The sequence below is a fragment of the Saccopteryx leptura genome, chromosome 9, assembly GCF_036850995.1.
Source record: "Saccopteryx leptura isolate mSacLep1 chromosome 9, mSacLep1_pri_phased_curated, whole genome shotgun sequence".
Lineage (NCBI taxonomy): Eukaryota > Metazoa > Chordata > Mammalia > Chiroptera > Emballonuridae > Saccopteryx > Saccopteryx leptura.
The window spans coordinates 19909922-19937602 of NC_089511.1; the positions used below are offsets into that span (position 1 = coordinate 19909922).

At 33.5% G+C, this 27681-nt stretch overlaps 1 protein-coding gene across 6 annotated transcripts in view; it reads left to right on the forward strand.

Annotated features, from left to right (window-relative positions):
• The window catches only part of NFAT5 (nuclear factor of activated T cells 5), a 118199-nt gene that overhangs the window by 57169 nt on the left and 33349 nt on the right, over nucleotides 1–27681 (forward strand). For 4 of the 6 annotated variants that reach the window (XM_066348121.1, XM_066348122.1, XM_066348123.1 and 1 more), the window contains 4 exons: nucleotides 13646–14204; nucleotides 19864–20056; nucleotides 22410–22600; nucleotides 25096–25268. In XM_066348121.1, coding sequence (XP_066204218.1) covers nucleotides 13646–14204; nucleotides 19864–20056; nucleotides 22410–22600; nucleotides 25096–25268 — 1116 coding nt within the window. Of the gene's footprint in view, nucleotides 1–8027; nucleotides 8104–13134; nucleotides 13197–13645; nucleotides 14205–19863; nucleotides 20057–22409; nucleotides 22601–25095; nucleotides 25269–27681 lie in introns of those variants that run through there. The other 2 variants (XM_066348126.1, XM_066348125.1) reach the window with 2 other exon arrangements.

Genomic DNA, 27681 nt, shown 5'->3' on the forward strand with positions numbered 1-27681 from the left:
ATGATGACTCTTGATGTAGTTAATTCTTCAGAGTTTTGAAGGAGCCGGATTGGCTGCTATCAGTTATGAGGGCCTGGTGGGAACAGACTTCTAGTTCTGCCATAAAGGTTTGTGTTTCACAAGTTCTAAATCAATTTAAATTTTAAAATTTAGAGGCTGGGCATGTAGGTGTTTATGTAAATTTTTATTATTTAATTATTTTAAATGGTTTTCTCAGATTCACCAAACTATATCTTTTCCCTTTACATATCACTGAGGGAATGAGTAAACATGGTGCTGCTAATCCACAATCCAGAATACTGGCTAAAAAAGTATCTCTCAAATCTTTTTCTGCCTCTATACTATTTTCACTTTTACAAACTCCCAGCAGTAATATCGTTTTATCTGCTAAGTCCCAGGTTTGAGGGTGGGGGAAAGAGGACTTAATTCTTCTGCACAACTTCTCCCTGCTCCGTGGGGTCAAGGGTCAAAATCAGTGAGGTATAGTTGAGAATTACCAGTCTGAAATTTATACTCCAAACCCATTTTCTAAAGACCTCTGTTTTTGTCCCACTGAAAAGGTAGTTAAGAGTTTGAAAATCAATATGTGAATGAATAAAAGTTTTAGAAATAAAGACTTTCTGGAGAGAATTATTGTAGCTTTTCAATAGTTAAGGGAGAGGCCATTTTCTTAATACAAAAAGTTATCAAAATTAATTGATGCTGTTTCTTGGAAAAATAAGGAGTTGATCGAGAAGGAATATAAATTGTGAAAGGATTCTTTTTTGTGTTTGATTTCTATAATATGTTATAAAGAACTAAATTGTAAGTATTTAGGAGAAATAAAAGTTATACCAGAATTTGGGGTTTTTGAAAAGAGACATGGCAGTTATTTTTCTTAAATAACAGCTTTATTGAGATATAGTACACATACCAATTAAACATATTTTAAGTCTACTTATGTATTTATAATTTTTATTCTTAGATTTATTTAATTTTTGTAAAATAGGAAGTCTAACAGAAGTAGACAAAAACTTTGATCATTTCAAGAAATCAAATTGTTTTTTTGTTCTAAGCATTATTTTATATCAATATGATTTTGCTAAGGTGATAGTTTCTTTAAAATGTTTTATTTTGCATTTTGAGTAGACAATGAATTAAAGCATACATTTTATAATTCAGCTAGCGAATCTTAAGAATAACTAGTCATTCTTTTTTTATTTCCATAAAGTTGTCATTTTACTTTCAGTAATTTTTTTTAGAAGTAATGTATTCTCAGTGCACTAATACTTTGTAGCAGTTTTTAACATGGATAGGTATATATACTCATAAAGCATGTACAATACAAATCTCTGTTGATTATTTTCACTAGTGAGATTTTTTAATCATTTAATTTAAATTAAATTAACTTTACATGAAGTGAATCATATAACAAACTTTTGTGTTAGAAGAAAATTATTAAATAGTGTTTGAATTCTATGACACAGCAATTAATAAATCTCCACTCCTTAACAGGTATTTTCTATACCAAAAGAACTTAATTGAGTGCTATTTACACTGTAGGAAAACACACTAAAGAACTAAATTAATGTTCTGTAATCAAAGAACAGCTATGCTTTTATTCATTTCAGACATCTTAATCACTTAAAACATTAGGAATTTCTAAACCATCCATAACAACAAAACTGTATAAAAATTGAGTTGAAGAAAATAAAAGTTGTCATTTTTGAGTTCTTACTGTGTGATAGGAATTATACCAGGCAGTTTGCATATCATCATATATCAATCCTTCCAACCATAGTATAGCTCTCTTTCTTCTTACTGGGGTCTAAGTTCTTTTCTCCTTGCCATTGTTCTTTAGGGAATTTAGCATTGTGTACTCTCACTTCAGTTAAGGAAACACAAGATCCTGGAAGGCACTGTGTAGGATATTGAGTTGAAGAAGCTATACTCCTTTTTCTCTGCAAGTTACAAAATGGTAATGTGATTTCTAGAAGAATAGCAATTTTTAATAGAAGTGAGTCACAGCAACAGAATTACATAGCCCATTGAATTTATTATAGCTTAAATATACTAGTGTTAGTAAGTATGTATTGTCAGGCCTGACCTGTGGTGGTGCAGTGGATAAAGCGTCAACTTGAAATGCTGAGGTTGCCAGTTCAAAACCCTGGGCTTGCCTGGTCAAGGCACATATGGGAGTTGATGCTTTCTGCTCCTCTCCCCCTTCTCTCTCTCTCTCCTCTCTCCTTTCTCTCTAAAAATGAATCAATAAAATCTAAAAAAGAAAAAGTATTTTCAGTGATGTAATTTAGGTTTTCTTGAGTTGATTAAATTTGAGGAATAAATTTGCCTTTGATTCTTCTTCTGGGTTAACTAGATTAACATATTTCAGAATCTTGCCCCATTTATGTTGTATACTATTCCTAAGATTACATCCAAAACCTTTTGACAGGAAAGGTAATTCACCTATGTAAACTGTGTATTGATGTTGTGAGCTAAAATGTAAGTTGATCTTGGTTATTCTATATGGCTATTTCTACTTTTCCTAGAAAACTAGACCATTTCCAGAAGACAGGCATACCCTAATTACAAACATGGTGCTATTAGATTTAAAAGTTTTATGGTTCATTGTTCCAGTCATTCATGTCATCATTGATTATCTCTTGTATGTACCCTGACTGGGAATCGAATCTACAACCTGGGCATGTCAAAATGACATTCCAATCAACTGAGCTACCCAGCCAGGGTCCTCATTCTGCCTTTTGCTGAAATTACATAGTAAATCTAAATACATACATAAACATGCATATATACATACAGAAGGTACTTATTCATGCTAACATATTCCTTATTAGAGTGAAAAGCATAAGCAAACTTGGGCCATAATAGTTAATTCAGAAACAACTATCAATTTGGAAGGCTATCCATATTATAAATTTTAATTGACAAAAAGTACATGTGGCCTGTTACTGATTTATTCCTTAAATTTTCCCTTTTTGCCCTGGCCGGTTGGCTCAGCGGTAGAGCGTCGGCCTAGCGTGCGGAGGACCCGGGTTCGATTCCCGGCCAGGGCACACAGGAGAAGCGTCCATTTGCTTCTCCACCCCTCCGCCGCGCTTTCCTCTCTGTCTCTCTCTTCCCCTCCCGCAGCCAAGGCTCCATTGGAGCAAAAAAATGGCCCGGGTGCTGGGGATGGCTCTGTGGCCTCTGCCTCAGGCGCTAGAGTGGCTCTGGTCGCAACATGGCGACGCCCAGGATGGGCAGAGCATCGCCCCCTGGTGGGCAGAGCGTCGCCCCTGGTGGGCGTGCCGGGTGGATCCCGGTCGGGTGCATGCGGGAGTCTGTCTGACTGTCTCTCCCTGTTTCCAAGCTTCAGAAAAATGAAAAAAAAAAAAAAAAAAAAAAAAAAAAAAAAAAGAAAAAAAAAATTTTCCCTTTTTATTGTTCTTAATTTTTAATCACTTTTATAAATATAGTGATTTCTTCAGTTTCTGATAGAATAAGCACATTTTTGTATTACCTGAGTCTATAGAATAGCATTTTAAAAGTTTACAGATTCTCTACCATTCATAGGCCAAATACATATGTAAATGGACACAATTTATATTTTTATGTGTTTTGTACAATTTTGCATAATGCACACATGTGGATTTACTTTTTTATATCATCGATAAGATTGATAATATCATAAAGTATTGCCATAACTCAGCGATTTTCAACCTTTTTCATCTCATGGCACACATAAATTGATTACTAAAATGTTACAGCAAGCCAAAAAACATATTTTTGCCGATTAGACAAAAAAAGATATAATTTTAACTGATTTACAGAAAAAAATAATAGTAATAATTATCTATCCCTTTTGCTCCAAAGTGACTTTTAAAAAATCAGGTATCAGGTTAACTGATATCACCCTAGTAAATTCAATAACAACAAAAAATTTTTAAAATCAGGTGCCTATATTTGTATATAAGGATTTCTGGTTCCAAGAATTAACCAATCACAAGGAATTTTATTATGTAGCATGCCCAATAACATGCAACTCTAGTATATGACCTATATATTTATAATTCAAGATAGGACATTTACACCAGAGAGTTATTGTTGTGTTGGCTGTTGTCATTTTTTATTTGACAATCTAAGGGAACAGGTATCAGTTCCCCTGAATAAATAGGTATTCCATGTTTTAAAAGTTCTTGCAGCCCTCTAGTTGAAAATCGCTGCCTGCCATAACTAATTGTTTTATAACAATTAGTTGTATAAATAAGACTAATAAAGTTGTATAAATAACACTCGAGCTGGGACAGGAGTGAGGGGAATACATTAGAGTGGGATACAAAAGACTTTACCTATTCCTGTGACATTTTTTTCTCATAAAAATAAAGCTATGCATAGTAAAATGTTAGTATTTGTTAAATATGAACAGAGGGTATATTGGTGTTTAGTTTTAAATATTTCATAATTTAATAAACATGAAGTGGCAGCTGATTAAAATAGTCAAAATGCCCAGTAAGAAAGATATGGCATATAGCATATGTTAGATACTAGGTGAATTTTTTTTTTTTTGCATAAGTAAGGATACATCAGTTTTTTACCCATAAATACAAGTATGTATTCATTGGCAGTATTTATTTAGCTCATTGACATAAAATTTATTCTTCCCATTTCACTCCTTCACAACAAGCTATTATCAATTAATTAAATTAGAAAATGAATGAGAGCCCTGGCCAGGTGGCTCAGTTGATAAAGCATCATTCTTGCACACCAAGGTAGTGGGTTGATCTTTAGGGCACCTATGAGTGGTGATTGCCTAACTAAGTAGAAAGGTGAGTTTATGCTCCCCCCCTTCCTCTTTCTCTCAAAAATCAACAGGAAAATTTTAAAAAAGAAAAGAAAATGAATGAGGAACCACTGCAACATGCCAGGCCCATATGGCCACAATGTAGCTCAAACATACGTTCACACATATTATAGTTTTATTTCTATTTATTTATTTATTTATTTTTATTTCTATTTATTTTTTAAACAGATGAAATATAATAAAATTAGCATGAGCTTTGGAATCATAAAGACCTACTTTGAATCTGATTACTATCATAGCATTTCTATCACATAGACAATCTTATGGAAGTTAAATAAATTTCTAATAATACTACTCCTGTAACTAGACAATAATATCAACTTTTCCTTAACGTTACTATAAACATCAATATATAAAATACTTAATATTACCTGACAATTAGCTGTCATTCATTAAATATTAGCCTTCCTCCTATATGTTTCTCCTTTTATTTGTTAATAACATTTAAAAAAATAGATCTTATTTATATAAAAATAAGTTTTTTAACCTTATTTTGCTTCTTTCTGACCATTCTCACCCAATCTTTTTTTTTATCTTATTTTGAAGTTTTGCATATCAGTTAAGATATAGCTACACACAGGGACCTTGATATTTATTTTGTGACTTACTCTTTTACATTGACACTCTCTCAATGGGAACCCTTGTATGTAAAGGAACATTGATAGAGGCTGACTCATAGAACAGACAATTCCCAAAGGGATGATTCTATAAAGTTGACTAAGAGTTCTTCCTAGAATCTTCTTCCCACTTTTTTTTTTGTAATGAAATGATAAATTTGCATGATCAGTTATCAGAACTTCTGGTAGAGCAATTTATGACTTCTGTTTTTTTGCCTAGACAATTTATTTTGTCTATAATTGTATTTAACATATACTCTAATCCAGACCCAGATGTAAAACCTGATTGGTCAATGAAATTAGAAGATTTTAATAATACAGATACTATTTTCTTTTCCTTTTTGGTCATCTCTAAAAAAAGAAGTGTGAAGGCATTGAACTAGTGTTGGCAGGGCCCTGGCTGGTTGGCTCAACAGTAGAGTGTTGGCCTGGAGTGTGGATGTCCCGGGTTCGATTCTTGGTCAGGGCACACAGAAGAAGTGACCATCTGTTTCTCCACTCTTTCCCTTCTCCTTTCTCTCTTCGTATCTCTCTCTTCTCCTCCCACTGGCTCAGGTATAACAAGTTGGCCCCAGGCACTGAGGATAGTTCCATGACCTCACCTTAGGCACTAAAGTAGCTTGGTTGCTGAGCAACAGAGCAAGCTTCAGATGGGCAGAGCATCGCCCCATAGAGAGATTGCCGGGTGGATCCCGGCTGGGGCACATGCAGGAGTCTGTCTCTCTGCCTCCCTGATTCTCACTTAAGGGAAAATAAAAAAGAACTAGTGTTGGCAGGAATACCTTTATTATTTATAAACTTTTAAAATATATGATAAAGCATTGAAGTGATCTTCAAATAGCAACCCTCAGAACTTTTTCTCTCCAGTTTTTCTTTAAGTTATTAATATAGTGATAATCTTTGTTTTGTCTTAAAGTAACATTACCTTTCAAGTGGTACAAAAATTGTCCTTTTTAAAAACAACTTGTGGCCCTGGCTGGTTGGCTCAGTGGTAGAGCATTGGCCCAGTGTGTGGAAATCACAGGTTCGATTCCTGATCAGGGCACACAGGAGAAGCACCCATCTGCTTCTCCACCCTTCCCCCTCTCCTTCCTCTCTCTCTCTTCCCCTCCCGCAGCCAAGGCTCCATTGGAGCAAAATTGGCCTGGGTGCTGAGGACGGCTCCATGGCCTCCACCTCAGGTGCTAAAATGGCTCCAGCCAGATGAGAAGAGCATCACCCCCTGTTGGGCATGCCCAGTGGATCCTGGTCAGGCGCATGTGAGAGTCTGATTGCCTCCCCTCTTCTAACTTTGGTAAAATACAATTAAAAATAAATAAATAAATAGATAGATAGATAGATAAAACTTGTACTTCCTGGGGTCTTTAACAGTGTAATAAATTTAGTTATCAGCTAGTATAGTTATTTACATAAATTTATAAATATTGTGATTTATTCAGTTTCTGAATGAATAAGCACATTATTATATTATCTGCCTCTATAGCATTTAAAACTGTTCACAAATTCTCCACTGATCTTTTGTGTTTAAATTATTTGAGGTAGAGTAGTCTTTCTAGGCGTTAGTCTTTTCACCCAGTGGTGTCTGTACTGATGTTACCCTGTAGCAATTAAATCACTAGATGATAGAAAGCATCTTTTTTTTCTAGTAGGAGGGGATTTAAAAACCATATTCTGTAATGTGTACCTAGTATATATTTTACATTGTATTTTTATACTTAGGGTTGAATAGAACAAATGATATATTTAAAATATTGTTCTAAATTTTGTAAGCATTTTTCAGGAAACATTCTTTAATATATTCTGTGAATATATTTAATAGCACATTGACAAACTAAAAATAATTTTGTTAGGAGAATTTAGCTTAAAAATGGGAGAGTAATTATTGGGTAGTATTAAAACCCTGACTGGCAATTTGATGGACTGGGGAAGAAAAAGATGGTCTCCAATAAATCAGTAACAAACTTTTAAATTAGATATATACAGTAGCATATCTATTTTGAAAGTGTAAACTGGTAAATTTTTTGAGGGGAGATGAGGAGGTATGTGGATGTTGGTCTGAGAAATGAAAAGATTCTTTTGCTGCTAAAATATAAATATTTTGTACTGTTTGAGTGTATCTCCTTCCATTCTTTAAGGGAATCTGGATAAGGGTACATACAGCCTCAAAACACCTGTGTGAGAGAACATTCTGGTTTATGGATTAGATTGCATTAGTAAACAGAAGAACAGTTTGGTGAATATGAGGTTACAAATATTTTGGATAAGAAATTTCCCCATTTGCATTTATTTGGGTATGAATAATTTAATTTTTTAACATTTGTTTTAAAACATTGCTTATTGTAGCATGTAAAAGTATGTTGGGTGGGAAAAGTACAAATGGGAAGTTGAAACTGTTTTAAACATATAAATAAATTGATCAACCCTGCAATTTTTGTTTTTTGGGGGTTTTGTTTTTTTTAATAAAATAATCTGGATTGCTTATTTTATATGCTGGGATGCTAGTTGTTTTTTCTATTAATACACTTAACTTGCATTCTAGCTTCGCCATTCAGAGACAGGCATCGTGTGGTGGGTTGTGTGACAGTGTCTGTCAATAGTGAAGACAAATAGTGCCAGAGACACTTAACCCATCCAATCTCACCCAGGGTCGGTTTTCAGACTTCTTCATAAGTCTTTTTTTCTTTTTCTTTCTTTCTTTCCTTCTTTCTTCCTTCTTTCCTTCCCTTATTTATTTATTTACTTTTTACTTTAAAATAGTGGATTGATACTGATTGAAACTAAAACTTTTGGTAAAGTTTTAAACTTTACATTAATTATGTAAGAAAAAGAAGAAAAGTAGAAAATGAAGGTTGGCATGTAAGGTGTTGACAAAGCAGGTTTGCAGCCACTTTGTGTGTCCTAGATTTTCAATCCCTTGGCAACATGAATGTTGGCCTTATAATTTTTTTCTCTCAATATCTTGCTTCTTTGATGTGAAAACATATCCTGTATCCAGTGACTTTTATCAGACAAGATATTTAGATTTGAAGTTATTGTTACCAATAAGAAAAATGAAATACTTAAAAACAATAACTAAGGTTGAACAGTTTTAGACCAGAAATTGTTTGTAAACATCCTATTTGTTTTTTTATGATCATTTTCTGAGCAGTTTGTAGTTTGCTCCTTTTCCGTTCCACTATTGGTTCACTTAGCACATTGCAAAATTTTATGGCTTTTGTTTTAATGGCTTTCTCAGGAAACTCAACTGATTTTTGCACCAATGTTGAAAAGCTATAAAATATATGTGTTTATTTAAATGGGAACACATTTTTATCTTGGAAGCTTAGTTAAATGTAATTTCTGTCATATAGTTTAAGTCAGTAAAAGGTATTTGCTTCTTCTGAGGACTTTAAAGAATGTTTCTAATTTTAAAGCTTTCTATAAAAAGGTTTGGTTAGCTCCATATAAAGTATGATCTTTTATGGTATTTTAACACTAATATGATAGAGTAATTAAAATAACTTCTAGTTCACAAATCTAGAACTAATAGTTCTTCATTTTAAAAATACTATAGTTTAAGTGAGAATATAAAATCTGTACGGGTTTTCATATATGGTGCCATTTAAAAATCCATTTTCATTATTCTAATGAAATTAATAGTACTTGCAAATCCTGGTTTATCCATGTAAATATTATCTGTCATTCTTTTTATTTCAACTACTTTGAATATTCATAATAAACATAATAATACCATCTTCTTAAAAGAAGCCGTGTATCCAAATTAAGTTCACCATTATAACTGGCTTTTTAGCTAGTAATTGGCTGTTCTTAATAATGAAATTAATTATTAAAAACTATAAATATGACATTTCCTTTTATTTATGAATTTTAGAATTAGTCTATTCTTTTGAGATTATAAATTTACATTAGTAAATTATAGAAATGGTCTATTCGTTTTCCCTTTAGTTTGCTGTGGGGAAATAAAATTCTTCTAGGTTCAAAGATAACTTTTTCATTTAAAAAATCAAAAATTTGTTCACATATTACTTAGGTGAAAGAATAAGTTCAAGAAAATATTTAAGAAAAACTTCCATCTTTATGAAGGATTGGTAAGGAATTTAAAGAACAAATAAAATTATAAAATACATTACAACTACTCTGCTCATTGAGAAAATAAAAGCAGCTACTAAAACATTTTTATGGGGTAGTTTTTGTATTTTAATATGCAGCAATTAAACATAGTCTCTACATTTCTAATAGATAAAAATGGAGACTCAAATTCAAAATAAGTGAGTAGAGGTAGTTAGCATATTTTGTTTAAGAACTTAACAAATAAAGCATATGTAGATGAGGATATGTAAATACACATTAGCATTTTTGTTATATAGAATGTCAGCTAAGTTGTTTCTTGATATTTAATGATATAGTGACCTTAAATACATTTATAATATTTCCAGGAATGTTTTTTAGTGCTTTTCCGGGAATACTTAGATACGACAAACTAGTATTTAAAAATCGAATATGTTCTTGATGTAATTTTATGCATTTAATTTTTGTAGAGAATAATAAAGATATTTTATTCTTGGTAAATTTATTGATTAGTGCTCAAGTATGTAACTTATAGTTTCAAGAAAGAAACTTATTAGAGCACTTTTTGTAGAAATAGCAAACAGTTACCTTTAAACTCCTAAGTTACTCCTAAACCTTTCCCTATTTCCAGATAATGCTATTATAATAATATATAGTCTAAGTAATTTGATTAGTAAATCTTTTTTAAAAAATAAACCTAATGTGTTCATTATGAACACATTGGTACATTTATTTGCCAATTTAAATTTAATATAACCCAGCACCCATATCAAATATTGGCCTCCCATAAGTTAATTACAAATAACATACAAGGCACTATGTCAGGTGTTAGGAGGGTCTAAGATGAGGAAGATGACTGTATATGCTCTCAAGGGGCTCATAGTTTTTATCCTCCACCACCTCACCTGGCACTTAGGTGATGTCTTGCTAACCAGAATGTAACATTTTTATGTGAAAGATTTTATATAATAATATAATCATCATCAGAGCAACAATTATATTGTGGTAAAGAGTTTTCTAGTTTTAAAAATTGTCTTATTTGTTGAAGTCTTAACATGCATAGAATCTTTGTAATTTAGGGTTAAACTGAGGTAGGCTTTTTAGAAAGTCACACTATTTTTAAGTTAGAGGATGTTTGCTATTGCTGTCTTCTGACAAAATTTATGTTTTCAGTTTTATAGTTCTGTGCTAATGAACTTTTTTATTTAATAACTTTATCCAGGAAACTACAGGTAAAATATAAAAATTGTGTGTTAGGTGTCCAAGGAAAATATATAGAATATTTTAATTTATGTAGGGTATGAGATCACAGTTTGGCATACCTGTCCTGGAACAGACATTTATGTATGATTGTATCAATTGGGTTTTATAACCATGATTGTTTTGTTAAGATTTGCAAGATAAACTCATATAGCATACCTAAAAGAGCAATGCTAGGTTATATCTTGCAGATTAAATTTATAAACACCACATAACTTGCTTTTGAGTTCATAATTGCTTTTCACCTGTACTTTCCATCTGTCAAGGACAGGGATCCCTGCGATGTTCATATTCTGCATCTTCATGTGCATGGTACTTAGATTCAAAAAGCGTGGTTGGGAGAAAGCTGTTTATAGAAATACAAGTTCGCAACATTCATGCTGCATGCTTTGTGTGTTCCACTGCAAATATTGCATGCTGCATACTTGTATTTTTCTGAAAATGAAGAACACAGGCTCATAACACATACAAATTTAGTTTCATTTTTGCCAATAGTTGGAACAGATGGAGGAATGTTAAACATAATACCTTTTCTATTTTTTCTAAAATGAATTCTTTTGTCTTTTTCAAAAAACAAGGAAAAAAATTATTTAAACCCAAAGTGGCTACAAATCAGCTCCTAAACTGTCACTGACGTTAGCATCTAGATTTTATAGTTTTTACAAATCTTTTAAAATATTTATTTACTAAAAAAACATTGCATTAATGCATGATACAAAATTGATAAATTTTTCTTTAAATTGGAATGCAGTTTAAAGTGACTGAATTTTCCAATTTCAGCTACTGAATTTGACAAGAATACAAACTGGAAAATGGAACTGGTATCATCTAATTGCTCTAGGTTCTTTGACTTATGGTAGTTGGGAATAATCTCTCCATGTGGCATTATATAGATCACATTATTGATGCTAATATTAATTATTATGCTCTTTAGCTTCAAAAGTAATGAAAAATTATGTGTGAACTTAGTTCTTTCAATTGATTTAAGTGTTTTGGTATATGTTTTTACTTTAAAAATAGATCTTTGGCACTTGGCTTTCAATTATCTAAACATTAGCATTCTTACATTTAACTCTTTATATCATAATTGATAAGAATGTTACAATTCCAATAACTGTATATCACAATTTTTTTTTAAGTAAGAGGAGGGGAAATAGGGAAACAGACTCCCACATGTGCTCCAGCTGGGATCCACCAGGCCCCCTCTTGCGGCTGGTACTCAAATCAATGGAGCTATCCTCAGTGCCTGAGGCTGATGCTCAGACCAACCGAGCTTAACCTCAGTGGCTGGGCACATGCTCCAACCAGGCACTGGCTGTGGGAAGAGGAAGAGGAGAAGTGGGGAGAGAGTGGGAGAGAGAAGCAAAAGGCTTTTTCTCCATCCAGATATGTGCTCTCACCGAGAATGGAACCTGGGATGTCCATATGCCAGGCCAACGCTCTATCCATTGAGCCAACTGGCCAGGGCCTGTATATCACAAATTTAAGATTAATCATACCACTTTAAAACAGTGGCATACTTCACTGTAGTTAAAAATTAATTTTAGATTTAAACATGTTTTATTTGTCACATTGCCTATTTTTGTATGTGTGATTATAAATTTTTCTATATCTTCTACAAGATAAAATGGTATTTGTAAAATTTTAGGACTGACAACGTCCAACTTTAACATTATAAGTATGCCTCTGAAGTTATGCTGTTAAGAATTTAAAGTAGTAGTATTTTTCAATGAGCTGTTCTCCCAGTTGTCACACATTTTATAAAGATCTACTTAAATCTTTTTTTTGCTAAGCATAATAGATAAATTGTTTTATAAAAAAGCTTTTTATAGAAACCAGTTCTGGTGATCTCCAGAGATTTTTCTCACTTAATTCTTTGTTGTTAGATTCCAGCCAATAAAATTTACTATTACTCATATTAGAAAATTACTTTAATAGTTTAAATCAATCAGGCCGTTTAAAGAGAGAGGAAATGGACTGTAGTAACCAGTTGCTTACTGTGTAATCAAGTACTTTGTATGAGAAATTCATCCAATAATCAGTCCACATTTTGCTTTCATTCTGCCATTTAGGATGGATTTGTTTATTTTAGAAATTATGGTCTTGAACTGCCACTTCCAACTTCTGGAGACCCTCAGTGGTTAACTAGCTTATCTTCTTCAGCCCAGCATGTTCCAAATCAAACCCTTTGCACTTTTATTCTTCTAGATCATAGTGATGGTACCAGTTTCATTTTGCCTCCAATTCAGTTGATTATATATTTTTTTCTCTTTATTTCTCATTTTATAATTGGTATCTGGAATAATCAGCAGCTCTTTTCTCATTTATTTTCTCATATTTTTATTCCAGGATTTGCCTCTGAAGCAGGGAGTGTCTGCATTAAAAATGACCTGTAGTTCTCTGCTTCATAGGTTAGAAACTTATTTTAATATTTTGTGGCTAAGCACAGTCCCACTTTTCAAATTCTATAATAAATTACTTAATTGGCATTGAATGTGGACCGCAAGCATATGTTTTATATTGGGGTTTTCTTTATTATTTTAAATTATTAAAATTCAACAACATCCAGCTGAGGCAATAAAAGTTTTATTCTTGCTTTACAGCTTAAAACATTAAATTAGATTTTAAAAAAATCTATCAATGATAGCACAAGTATATTAATGCCATTTGGGCATTTAAAAAAAATGCATTTCTTAGGCCTTGTATTGCTTGAAGCATTTATATTACAAAACTTAACCAAATTCCAACTATTCATTTTGGGGAAAAACAATCAGTTTACAAATCACATTTTCAATGGGACTGCTAGCCAGCATAGGTGAAAACATGTATAGTGTATTTACTCTTAAATTGTACACTGCAGATGCTTCTTCAGCTCCCTCCTCTTCCTCCATGGGCGGTGCTTGCAGCTCCTTTACCACCTCTTCCAGCCCTACCATTTATTCTACCTCAGTCACCGACAGCAAGGCTATGCAAGTGGAGAGCTGCTCCTCAGCCTTGGGGGTAAGTAACAGAGGGGTAAGTGAAAAGCAGTTAACAAGTAACACAGTTCAGCAGCATCCATCAACACCGAAGAGGCACACAGTCTTGTACATCTCACCACCACCTGAGGACTTGCTGGATAACAGTCGGATGTCCTGCCAGGATGAGGGGTGTGGATTGGAATCTGAGCAGAGCTGCAGTATGTGGATGGAGGATTCCCCCTCCAACTTCAGTAACATGAGCACCAGTTCCTACAATGATAACACTGAGGTACCTCGTAAATCACGAAAACGAAATCCAAAGCAGAGGCCGGGGGTCAAACGACGAGATTGTGAAGAATCTAATATGGATATATTTGATGCCGACAGTGCCAAAGCACCTCACTATGTGCTTTCTCAGCTTACCACGGACAACAAAGGCAACTCAAAAGCAGGAAATGGGTTGGTATTCACATTTTTTTTAAGTTCTATCACCATTATGCAAAACAAACAAAAAAATCATTCCCCACTTTTCTAAATTCCTCAGCTCCAGTTTGCATATAAAGCAGAGATACTAATTTTGTCATTGAAATACCTGAAAACTTTAACTTAAAATTAGCAAGTTTCACTAGAGAAAAAAATAAAATATCAGTAGATATTAGCAATAGGTATCTTATGGGCATGATTAAGTAGTATAAAATAAAATAATCTGTTTTGAAATAATTTAAATTTCAAATAGATTTATATTTTAAAAGAATTTAAGAATATATTTATTCATAAAAATAACTCATTAATGGCTGTAGCTAAAACAACTCAAAACATTCACGAAGGGCTAGTTTGTATTCTCTTTCACATTGTCTCTCTATGTGGCTCAATCTATTTCTTGTGAAGATTTTAGACTTTATTTTTCTTGCAGTTCTTGGAAATAGGAAAAAAGTAAGTGATGGCTAAATTTTCATTATTAGGTTTATATATTTATTTTAAACTTTTTTGATACATTGTGCTGATTTGGGATTTCGAAAAACTACATAAACATTAATTTTCTGTGATCCTGGGTTATGTATTTGAAGAATGATAGAACAGGATCATAGTACATGTTTGAGTTTTTATTCATTTATGCCAGTTCACAGCATTCACTAAGTATATTTCTATAACTATATTACATAATATTCACTGCTATATAGTACAGAATACTATGATTTCTTTTTAACTTTTTAATTCTTTTAGTACTTGTAATTATTAATTGCTAGACTTTTTAATTAGAGTTTCCTATAATATATTCAACATAATTGGATAAAATTTAACACACTGGATTTAAGAGATATTTTGGGGGATCTTTTATTTGCCCCAGAATCTACAATTTCAGGTTGTCACAAAAACTGATAGAGAAGCTTTTGATTGGTTTACTACTTGATGACATTATTGATATCTTTTAAGTTAAAAATCTGAACTGATAGAGAAGCTTTTGATTGGTTTATTACTTGACAACATCATTGATATCTCTTAAGTTAAAAATCTAATTGAGTAGTATAGAGAGTATTTTTATTGTATATTAAACTTATCCTTAATTCTCTCAGTATATTTTAAAAGTAATACCTACCATTTAATTAATAATTACTCTGTTACTTTATTCTTCACTCTTATTTAAAACTCCTTTAGGGTGATACAGTTAAGTGAAAATATACATTTAACTGCTTTTTTTTTTTTTTTTTTTCTTCTCATTTTTCTGAAGCTGGAAACAGGGAGAGAGAGTCAGACAGACTCCCGCATGCACCCGACCGGGATCCACCCGGCACGCCCACCAGGGGCGGTGCTCTGCCCCCCAGGGGGCGATGCTCTGCCCATCCTGGGCGTCGCCATATTGCGACCAGAGCCACTCTAGCGCCTGAGGCAGAGGCCACAGAGCCATGCCCAGCGCCCGGGCCATCTTTGCTCCAATGGAGCCTCGGCTGCGGGAGGGGAAGAGAGAGACAGAGAGGAAAGCGCGGCGGAGGGGTGGAGAAGCAAATGGGCGCTTCTCCTATGTGCCCTGGCCGGGAATCGAACCCGGGTCCTCCGCACGCTAGGTCGACGCTCTACCGCTGAGCCAACCGGCCAGGGCTTAACTGCTTTTTTTTTTACAAAGTCCAGATTAGAAAATTTTCTAAAAGAAAACAAGGTATATAGTCTTTCTTAAATGTTGCCATTAACATATTTAAGCATTCTAGAACATATTTATGCTGTGATCTATATACAATAATGCTCTGAAACATAGTAGCACAGAATTAAAAGGCTCATGTACATTTATCATTAAATACAGATATGTGTTAATTTGGGCTTTAATGGAGAAAGATTTTTTTAAGTTCCAGAAAAGATATTTTTTCCTTTTATTTTCAAGTGAGAGGAGTGGAGATAGATAGACTCCTGCAAGTGCCCCACCCGGGATCCACCCAGCAACTCCTGTCTGGGTCCAACGAACCAATTGAGCCACTAGCTGTGAGAGGGGAAGAGAGAGGGAAGAAGGAGAGGGACGGGAATAGAAGCAGATGGTTGCTTCCCATGTGTGCCCTAACTGGGATTGAACCCAGGACCCACACACTGGGCTGATGCTGTATCCACTGAGACAACAGGCCAGGGCTGAGACTTTTATTTTTATACTGAAATAAATGTTACATTTCAAAGAAAAAGCAAATTAATACATATTAATTACAACATACATGGTTTGTAGTTGCAATTAAAGCAGTATCTTAGAGCATCCCTTCTAGTAGCTAGAATGGATGCTGCCCCATTCATGAAATGCTTAATAAAGACAATTAGATCTTGAAAAAATAAAGAGATATCTTGACCTACATCTGTTCTGCTTCTGCTTTTGTATGCTAGATATATCTTAGAAATGATTTGAGGTTACCCAGGGAAAATATAATAACATTTGTCAAGAAAAAATCTCTCATGAAATAATTCATGGAACAGAAACTCATCAAGCAGGAGAAGAAATGTCCAGCTTCTTAGGTAATGAAAAATATTTGACTCTAGCACATGGAAATGATGGAAAAAGTTTAAGTTTTGAATTTTTAAAACTATATCAAGGAAAGGATAAAACCATACGTAAATATATAGGAAAATAGGCCTTTGAAGACAATTATTAAGAGGCTTTCAAGTTAGAGTCCTAAATTCTTCAACAAGAAATGTTAGAAACATGAAAAATATTTAGAAGTGTTTTAAGAGATAAGGTATGAAGCCTTAAATCTAATGTGCCATAAACTTACAATCTGTCTAATGCTAACTTTCAGAAAAGGTACTCTCAAATATGTTGTGTACAATTTATTGATCTTCAAGATGGAAATAGAATTTTTGTTGTAAATGTTATATAAAAGAGTTTATTAAAAAACTATCATTTTCTTAAAAAAACTACTCAGTATTTATACAATCCTAGCCATATCATTCTTAAATTCTTAAACTAAATGTCCTGAGAATCAGTAGCCCGATGTGTCTTCCAGGTAGTACTAGAAATTAAGATAAAATGTTATCTGGATGTGAAAATTATTTTAGGCATTTGTAGTGAAAATTATTTTTTGTTACATAGACAACCAGAAGGATGTGCAATACAAAGGAATTAGAATGGCATTTTAAGACTTCTGAATAGACTGTGCCAAAAGAGTGGATTTTCTTTTTAGATTTTGTTTAGAAGTAAAATCCATACAATTAAACTGCTATCTTCTTGTTTTTCTTAAGCTGTCATCTTTTTATAATTTTCTTACTTAAAGGTGTCCTGAGAAAGATATCCAAAACATTATTCTACATTTACCTTTGTTGTGTTTTGTTTTAAGACCCTTTATTTCTTTTTTGCTACCCGTTTTAAATTACCTTAAAAATTAGTAATTTAAATGACTAAAAATTAGTTGATATTTCAGTAGTTTTATGTGTCTAGAGATCTAAATATATATATGTATTCCATTTTTACATTTAAACCTAGAGAATAAAGATAATTTTAAGGTCTTTTTAATGTATCATTTCATAAATTGTTTAATTACATGTGCTATTTTTTAAGCTACAACGTGTATACTTTGTCAACTCAACAGTTTTCATTCAAAATGAAATATTTTGTTTTACTGAAATAGTAAAACTCATTATCAACTGATCTCATAAATATTAGCTTCGCTAGCATAAGTAAATATTAAAAACTATCTTTTTTTATCAAGAAAAACTGTATCTTGACAAATTAATTGATATGCTATATTTTCCTTATATTTCAAACTTAAGTATTCCCTTTTCTCTTGTAAAATTAATACATATTAATTACAAATATTTGAAAAAATGCAGAAATAGAAGAAAATAAATAACCCATAATCTAGTCGCTCAGTACAACTGCTATTAGCATATTGTGAATTTCCTTTTAGTTCCTTTCAGTGCATATTTGGAAGATGTTTTTAAGTGAATTTCTTGCTTTTATTTTAAAATGAGTAAAAAACAGAATATTGTTATAGAATTTCATGAGTAAGGGACTACACATTACATTCAGAGCAAATGTTTACATTTCTACTCAGAATGATGAAAAGAAAAATAGAATCTGTTGCCCATTGTTCCAGCTTCACCTTGATACTTTTGTTTATAGAATTTATTCTTCCAGAGCCTTTTAAATGACTTATTCAGGTAATTTTTAAATTAATTATGTCAAACTTACTGACATACTTTAGTCAGTTATGATCCAGTCTTTCTCATCTTACTATTATAGAAGCTCCTCTTTTCCTCTGCTTTCCTTTCTTGATCTCTTTCTTCTTCCTATTTGCCTTCATCAACACATTTTTTTTTTCAGCATCTGCTCTTTAAAGAATTGTGCAAGGTTCAGAAATTTGAAGATGACTGAACACTACTCGCCCTCAAAACTCTTCCTCTTACCCAGTTAGTCTTACTACATTCCTTTGTATCCCTTCTTTCCTCCATTCTTCTGTCCCTTTCTTCACCATGGATTGTACTCTTAGTGGAAAGAGGACTATTTTTGTTATTGATCATTTGAGGCTACAACTTTGTTAGAGGTGGATGGGTAAACATTAGAGCCAGTTTCAAGGCTGCTTAGCCACCACTGCTCTTCTATGTTTGAAGTCATAATATTCCTCCCTGGGCCTGTTTGGTTTTGGAGGAAATTTTGTCCACAGTCAAGCTCTTGACTCCTGTATTGTTAACGTGAGTGTAAACTTAGGACTGAGAGGGTCATATAGAAAGTCTACAGGCCCTGATTCCATTTTATAATGTATATGGATAATTTCATCCTATTTTAAAGCTAACAGTATTGTTTTCTATTTATTTTTATCACATATTTTCCATGCTTCAGATTAATTGTATTTACCTGAAGTCCTAACCACCATCTGAAATATTTTTTTTGTCTATATTCCATACAGAAAATTAATGACAAAATAAATGTTAGAAACACAATTTTTAAAAATAAGTTAGATTGCCTATCTATAAAGGCCAGATTATAAAATTTTTATATGTAAGAGCTTTAATTATTTAATCACAAATAAAAATGCTCTGAAAAAGATTATTTAGAGTAAAACCAATTCCCTGTAAAAATTGAGTCACTGATTTTTTTATCATAATTTTCTCACTTAAAAGTGTCCTGAGAAAGATATCCAAAACATTATTCTACATTTACCTTGGTTGTGTTTTGTTTTGTTTTAAGACCCTTTATTTCTTTATTGCTACCCCTACTTTTTTTATTTTTTTGCTTTGCAAGTCTGATTAGAAAATAATGGTAGTTAATCTTCTAGTTTATATAACACATATATATGTAATTTAAAATTTTTATTTTGACTGAAGTACAATATGAAAGGTTGTAAGTGCCATTAGCTATATTCTTTCCTGTTATTCCCAGTGTATTGCATTCTTCCTTCTATCACATATGCATTCTTTGTCTTTCCTGTCTGACTTTCTTATATTTTTGCATCATTCGTTAAATTTTATTACATAAATTTAAAATAAACTTTGTTAAGGAATGTATCCTCCCTTAGGCTGCACTTTGTCAGTTAGATAATCCTTTGTTTTTACTGTTAGTTCCTATTCTATTTCCTCCTTTATCTTAGATGCCTTTTATTAAAAAACAAACCCCTTTTTAATGCTTTTTCCATGTTGTGCTTTGACTTCTCAGGACATTGGAAAACCAAAAAGGAACTGGAATAAAGAAAAGCCCTATGTTGTGTGGACAGTATCCTGTTAAAAGTGAGGGAAAGGAGCTGAAGATTGTTATCCAACCTGAGACCCAGCACAGAGCTCGCTACCTGACTGAGGGGAGCCGTGGCTCAGTGAAGGATAGAACACAGCAAGGGTTTCCTACAGTAAAGGTACTTCCTTTTATTAGCAATATAAGAAGAATTCTCTCCAGTTTTTTACTTAGTCATTATTTTGTTTTTAACCAAGAGAAGCTGCCCGAAATAGAAAGGTAGACTTGCTAGCTGTATATTGAGAATGTGTTCTGATAAGAAAAATATCTGGAAATCAGGAATTATCTTCCCCTTATATCATATTTGATGTCAATAGCAACTATATAGGAGTCTTCCCAAACTTTACATTTAAGCAGAAATTTTAAAGTGAATTCAAAGAAATATTTCAGAAATTATTATGGACTTAGATAATAAGGTTTTTGAAATGGCTGATGTAATCAGGTCTATTCAACTCAGAAAAGGATGGGTTGATAGGTAACATAAATTTTCAGTTTAAGAACTAGGATATCAACTGAGTCTTCATCTTTTTAGAACTTGGCTAAAGAAAAAAGGAGGGCTTAAATTTTAGCACCTAGTATACCTTGTTACAAACACTATTTCTCTTTGAAGATAAACTAAAAAAAAATGGGTGGAAGATATTTAACAAATGTTCCAACCCCTTGCAAAATACCAAGTGGAGGGATTTTGACTTGTCACGTGATAGATTCTCGATAAGTGCAGTTTGTGTAAGTGTGTTAGTTGAACAATATTTAGTTGGACTGCCTTTTGTTTTATACTTGAGTGAAATAATGGTAAAAACCTAAGATCAGAAAATTTACTCGTGACCATTTGTAAGGGTGATTAGTAGTCATATGTACAATATCATTCTACCCCTCTACTGTTCACCAAATCGACTCATCCTCAGTCTCCTAAGCTCAGAAGTAACAGGCAAGTAAGAAATTTAAGTTATGCTTTTTGTAAATATTTGTCTAACTAGACATTTTAGTAGTTTGGCCAAGATTTTTAACCTAATTGCTCTGACTTTAAGTTTTGCTTTATATAAGTACTTGTCTGGTCAGAAGTATTGTTAGGTATTACCTAACTGTGAGAGGGAGTGAATTGACTGACCTTAAATGTTTATTCTTCATTCAATAAATATTGTATATTTCTGTGTGCCAGACACTGTTCTAGGTTCTGCTGACTGACTGAGTAGATTGCTTATTTGCCTTATTATGATATCATTTCACAGATATACACCCATACTGGGATAGAAAAGATGTATGAGTTTTCAAGCACTTTGGTATACATTGTACAAGTTACCGGTATTTTGTGATTTTCTGCATTCTGTATTAGCAGCTTCAGTGGTTAATTATATACCTTCAAGAGTCCGCATTGGAAACATTTGTTCCCAAATGCTGTTTTAAATATTTATTTATTTAATCTTTAGCATACAAGTTATAATTTAATTTATGAAGGCTTGTTAGAGACCTATAATGACCCATATAGACTCTAGTTCAATCTAGCAGTTTTTCAGACCATATTGTTTTGGTCCAGGATTTCATGATATATGTATGCATCTAGTCTATGAAAATGAACTCCATTTTTTTATTTTTATATAGCACTTTTCTATTCAAAGAGCTGTAAAAGAGTGAAAATTTAGTGTATGTACTTTCTTTTAATGATGATGATAATGATGTTACTGACATGGTTCAGTTTTTCATTAGTGGTGGTGGTGAATTCTGAGTTATCTACATGCTTTTTTGGCAGACCATAAATTTATAAGTACCGAGCCCTGGCGGGTTGGCTCAGTGGTAGAGCGTCGACCTAGTGTGAGGAGGACCCGGGTTCGATTCCCAGCCAGGGCACACAGGAGAAGCGCCCATTTGCTTCTCCACCCCTCCGCCGTGCTTTCCTCTCTGTCTCTCTTCCCCTCCCGCAGCCAAGGCTCCATTGGAGCAAAGATGGCCTGGGCGCTGGGGATGGCTCTGTGGCCTCTGCCTCAGGCGCTAGAGTGGCTCTGGTCGCAACATGGCGACGCCCAGGATGGGCAGAGCATCGCCCCCTGGTGGGCAGAGCATCGCCCCTGGTGGGCGTGCCGGGTGGATCCCGGTCGGGCGCATGCGGGAGTCTGTCTGACTGTCTCTCCCTGTTTCCAGCTTCAGAAAAATGAAAAAAAAAAAAATTTATAAGTACCGAAAGCACTGTTGATTCATTCTCATCTGCTTGTACATATTAATTTAAAATAATTTATCATTAAAAATCTCAAATTGTATTAAAATTTGATTATTACAGAATTTAAACTTAGGATTTTCTGCAGTAATTTAGCCAACTCTCCCTTATAAAAATATTTTACTTCTGTTTTTCTAGAGTATTTAAATTATTTTTTATTGTAATCTACTTTTAAATATAAGGCTTGGCATTAAATGTTTGATTTTACAATTAGATTATTTGAAAGACTAATTAGTGTTTTATGCTCCATGTTATCTTGCTCCAGCTGGAAGGCCATAATGAGCCAGTAGTGTTGCAAGTGTTTGTGGGTAACGACTCTGGGCGAGTGAAACCACATGGATTTTATCAGGCCTGCAGGGTAACTGGGCGAAATACAACTCCCTGCAAAGAAGTGGACATTGAAGGCACTACTGTTATAGAAGTTGGCCTTGAGCCAAGCAACAACATGACACTAGCGTAAGTACTTAGTAAAAATGTTTTCATATTATATATATAGGAGATATTTTATAGCTTCATATTCATTTTGAAATATCCCCTAAGTTTTATGAGCAGTATATTATATATTATTATATATATTATATTATATGGAAGGAACATTAGTTTTTAATGTAGAAAAGATTTTCAGTATTTTATGAAAGTGTTTTAAATATTACAAATTAAAAAATAGATTATTGCAGAATGATAATGGGTTAAATTAATTCTTTCACCGTGTGCTAGATAAATCCTGTGGTGAAAGGCAGGGAAATAAAAGCCAGGTGGAATGCTGCCTTTTAAAAAAAATAATACAGACTTATTTGTTGGGATTAGTAATATTAACATTAAAAATAAAAATTACAACCCTGGCCACATTGTTTGGTTGCTTAGCATTGTCCCAAATTGTGAAGGCTGTGGTTTTGATCTCAGGTCAGGGCACATGTTTCTCTCTCTCACCCTCTTTTCTCCCTTTTTCCTCTTCCCCTTTCCCTCTTCCCCTCCCCCCTCTTCCTATCCTCCCCTCCCCCCCTTTCCCCCTAACCCCCTTTAAAGCTCTCATCTCTTCCTTCCTCTCTCGCTAAAATCAAATATATTAAATTTTTTTTTAATTACAAACTGATTTGCTTTCCTAAATTCTGTTTTCTTAGTGTTTGTATTAGAAACTGTTAAACAGAAACCATTTATAGTGACCTGACCCATCTTGATGTGAAAAAGCATATTGCTAATCTAAATTTACCTTCTGTTCTTACTTTCCTATATTACAAAAGAATTATGTCCTAAGACTATATTTCATCTTAAGCATTTTAATTGCCTGAAAAATATTAGAAATGTTAATGATTTAAATTTAAAAAAATTTTTCTTAAGTCTTTTGTTAAGAACCTTTAATCCTAAAATTGAACCATAACAGCAGCAAATATCTTGATATGGAGTAGACCTGTGTTGTAATTATTTGTATTGGATAACTAAAGATTTTTATCTAGTTCGTTTTCAGTTACCTTTTGAAAGCCATTTTGTATAGATTACTAAGAGGTTAATTGGAAAAGAAAAAGTTTTTAATAGTAAAGATTTATTTTTAAATTTTTGAAAATTATAAAAATGTATATAGTAGAAGAAAGGGAAGTTAATTGATTATAAATATAGTACCTAATTATTATAAGTTGAAAATACAGAGTACTGTAATTAAAAAATAATAATCATGCCCTGGCCGGTTGGCTCAGCGGTAGAGCGTCGGCCTGGCGTGTGGGGGACCTGGGTTCGATTCCCGGCCAGGGCACATAGGAGAAGCGCCCATTTGCTTCTCCACCCCCCCCCCCTTCCTCTCTGTCTCTCTCTTTCCCTGCCGCAGCCAAGGCTCCATTGGAGCAAAGATGACCCAGGTGCTGGGGATGGCTCCTTGGCCTCTGCCCCAGGCGCTAGAGTGGCTCTGGTCGCGGCAGAGCGACGCCCCGGAGGGGCAGAGCATCGCCCCCTGGTGGGCAGAACGTCGCCCCTGGTGGGCGTGCCAGGTGGATCCCGGTCGGGCGCATGCAGGAGTCTGTCTGACTGTCTCTCCCCGTTTCCAGCTTCAGAAAAATACAATAATAATAATAATAATAATAATAAAAGACTAAAACCATACCCCTCAAAAGCCAACTTCCCAGAAATAACCACTATTTTGATATTTATCTTTCCATTCGTTTTTCTGATCAAATTGAGATAATATTGTACCCACTGTTTTGTAACCTACTTTTCAATTATCATTAACATTTTCCTATAACATTGAATATTATCCTATATCACATGGTTTTTTGTTGTTTTTTTTGTGTGACAGAGACAGAGAGAGGTACAGATAGGGACAGACAGACAGGAAGGGAGAGAGATGAGAAGCATCAATTCTTTGTTGTGGCATTTTAGTTGTTCATTGATTGCTTTCTCATATGTGCCTTGACCGTGGGGCTACAGCAGACTGAGTGACCCCTTGCTCAAACCAGCGACCCTGGGCCCAAGCTGGTGAGCCTTGCTCAAACCAGATGAGCCTGTGCTCAGGCCAGCAATTTCGGGGTTTCAAATCTAGATTAGGCCTATAATCACATATAGTGTCCCATTCTTTTGTGGACAGTTTGTAATATTTTTGAAAGTAAAACCATTTCTTCTATTTTTATATCAGAATTAGCTGCCAAAAGAAAGAGGCTAAATTTTAAAACAAACAACCCCAGCGAAAATATCTTTTGTAAATCATTACTTATGTTCAGAATTTAAAATAGTGATTTTACTTTTCTACTGTTTTTTCCATTAAAAATGAAAAGCTGACAAAGTTAGGAATTAGTAATATTCAGAATTTACCCTTATGCTGTTAGAAATTAGAACCTTATAATTATATAACATATTCAAAAATTAATAAAGATGTAACTATAAAAAAGAAACTGGTTTTATTAAGAATATTATAGTTTATATACAATAGAAAAATATCTTTTAATGCATTTTTTTTCTGTGTTTAGGGTGGACTGCGTAGGGATATTGAAATTGAGAAATGCTGACGTTGAAGCCAGAATAGGAATTGCTGGTTCCAAGAAAAAAAGCACTCGTGCCAGATTGGTTTTTCGAGTTAACATCACAAGGAAAGATGGCTCTACTTTGACACTGCAAACACCCTCTTCTCCGATTTTATGTAGTAAGTAAGAAAATATGGAGATAGTAAATATGTGGACTATTTTTCTTCTTTTTCTATTACTCTTTCAGACAGCTCTAAATTTCAGATGTTTCACATATCCACCATTTGATCATGCAAAATTTAAAACATTAAAAGCTATAGTCAGATTTTTCTAGTTTGAGTGATTTTGAATAAAATTCTAAAAATGTGTACCATTTTGTAGTTTTTTTTATCCTATACTTATTTAAGAAGTCATTTGAATAGTTTACCAGAAGTAAATTGCAAAGCCAAAGGATTTTCCCAGCATCTTCATTGTGTGATAAATTGCTGTGATCCTGTGTTTTGTGTTGTGAACATAAGAAATAGAAGTTATATTGATCAATGTCACCCCATTAAATTTAATTTCAAAAGAAAAGAAAAGAAAAAGAAGGAAAAGATGAAACAGTAGTTAAAAGATATATGTTCCTGAAATGTAGTGGCACAGATAAAGCATCCACCTGAAGCCCTGAAGTTGCTGGTTTGAAACCGTGGCTTCCCAGGTCAAGGCACATGCAAAAAGCAACTATGCATTCATGCTTCCCACAGCCAAGGCTCCATTGGAGCAAAGTTGACCTGGGTGCTGAGGATGGCTCCATGGCCTCTGCCTCAGGCACTAGAATGGTTTCGGTTACAACAGAGCAATGCCCCCCAGTGGATATGCTGGGTGGATCCTGGTCCAGCGCATGCAGAAGTCTCTCTGCCTCCCCTCTTCTTCCTTCAGAAAAATACAAAATAATAATAATAATAAATTTTTAAAAAATTAAACAAAAAGAAAGAAAAGAAACAGTAAGGTAAGCAGAACTTTGTAAATATACAGTACTTGGAGTTCTGATTACAAATTAGAATATTGTATGCCTGACCAGATGATGATGCAGTGGATAGAGTGTCGGACTGGGGCATGGAGGACCCAGCTTCAAAACCCCGAGGTCACCGGCTTGAATAAGGGGTCCCTATGTCTACTGTAGCCCTCCAGTCAAGGCACATATGAAAAAGCAGTCAATGAACAACTAAAGTGCCACAACAAAGAATTGATGCTTCTCATCTCTCTCCCTATCTGTCCCTCTCTCTGTCTCTCTCTGTCTCATCACACACACAAATAAAATTAGAATATTATAGCATAGTGTTGGGAAATGGGAAGTGCAATTTTTATTTTACTATCCTTGGCATAGAAAGCAAATTATGTTTGTGTATTTAAATTCAATCGTGTTGAATGCAGCCCACCATATATTCTGGTTTCCCTCTAATGAATAGTATTACAAATAAAAATAAGAAATTTTTTTCTTTACATAACACTCAAGATTTTCATCTAGTATAATTTTCTTTGGCATTTTTTCTTTGTAATTTATACCTGAATTCAAAAGAACAGAGGAAACCTACTCCATTCAGTTGTATTTTCTATTGGGTTGTTATGGGTATTATGACCTTTCTGTTACCCCTTAGAACAGTTACAGAGCCTTTGTTATTTCATTGTAGCTTCGTTTTGTTGAATTATTTATCCTTTATAAATCTTGTTTTTTCTTTCAGTTCATCTCAGAAATTATTGTAGCCATACTTTAGCTTAGCAAACACCCTAATTTTATACAGAAAGTACTAAAATATCTTTCTGATCTTAAGAGAGCTCAAATGGGTTTCTCTATTTTTCATTATTATGAAAAACTTGTTTTAATATTAGTATTTCCTAGGGTTATTTTTGGGTGATGTTCAATTATAAATAGGCTGCTTTTAAAAATCATAGATTCCATGTTCAGTCTATCACATTCATGTAGGGACAGAATAAATAATCTATAGATGGTTTATTGAGTTCTAAAGTTTTTCTAATTGGGATACTTTAATTGTGAATTTACTGTAATCCACAAGATGTTCCAACTTGAATTTTCTTAGGATGGAGTTCCAATTTTAGCAGGACACATACAATTCTCACATGATCTAATAATTTGAGTATGACCATAGCTACACTCTCTGAAGGGCAGATCCAATAGGTGCTGGATAATTCAGACCATATTGCTTTAGCAGGAACTAGGAAATGGTTGCCAACTTTATTTGTTTATTCCTTTTTTCATTAGTTTGTTCATTGATTTCTTCATTTTCTATTCATTAAGATGTTATTAAGTATAAATATATCCAACTAAAGGTGGTAGAAAATATGAAAGAAATAGAAAACATGATTTTCTGAAAATTTTTATCTTTAATTATTATCATTTGTTAATTATCACCATTAAGATAATGTATGTCCACATTATCAAAAATAAGTACCATATTTTTTGCTCCATAAGACACACCTAGAGTTTTAAGGAGGAAAAATAAAAAATATTCTGAACCAAATGGTGTGTTAAACTATTTAATAAAATACCGTATTTTTCACTCCATAAGACACACAGCACTTTCCTCTCCACTT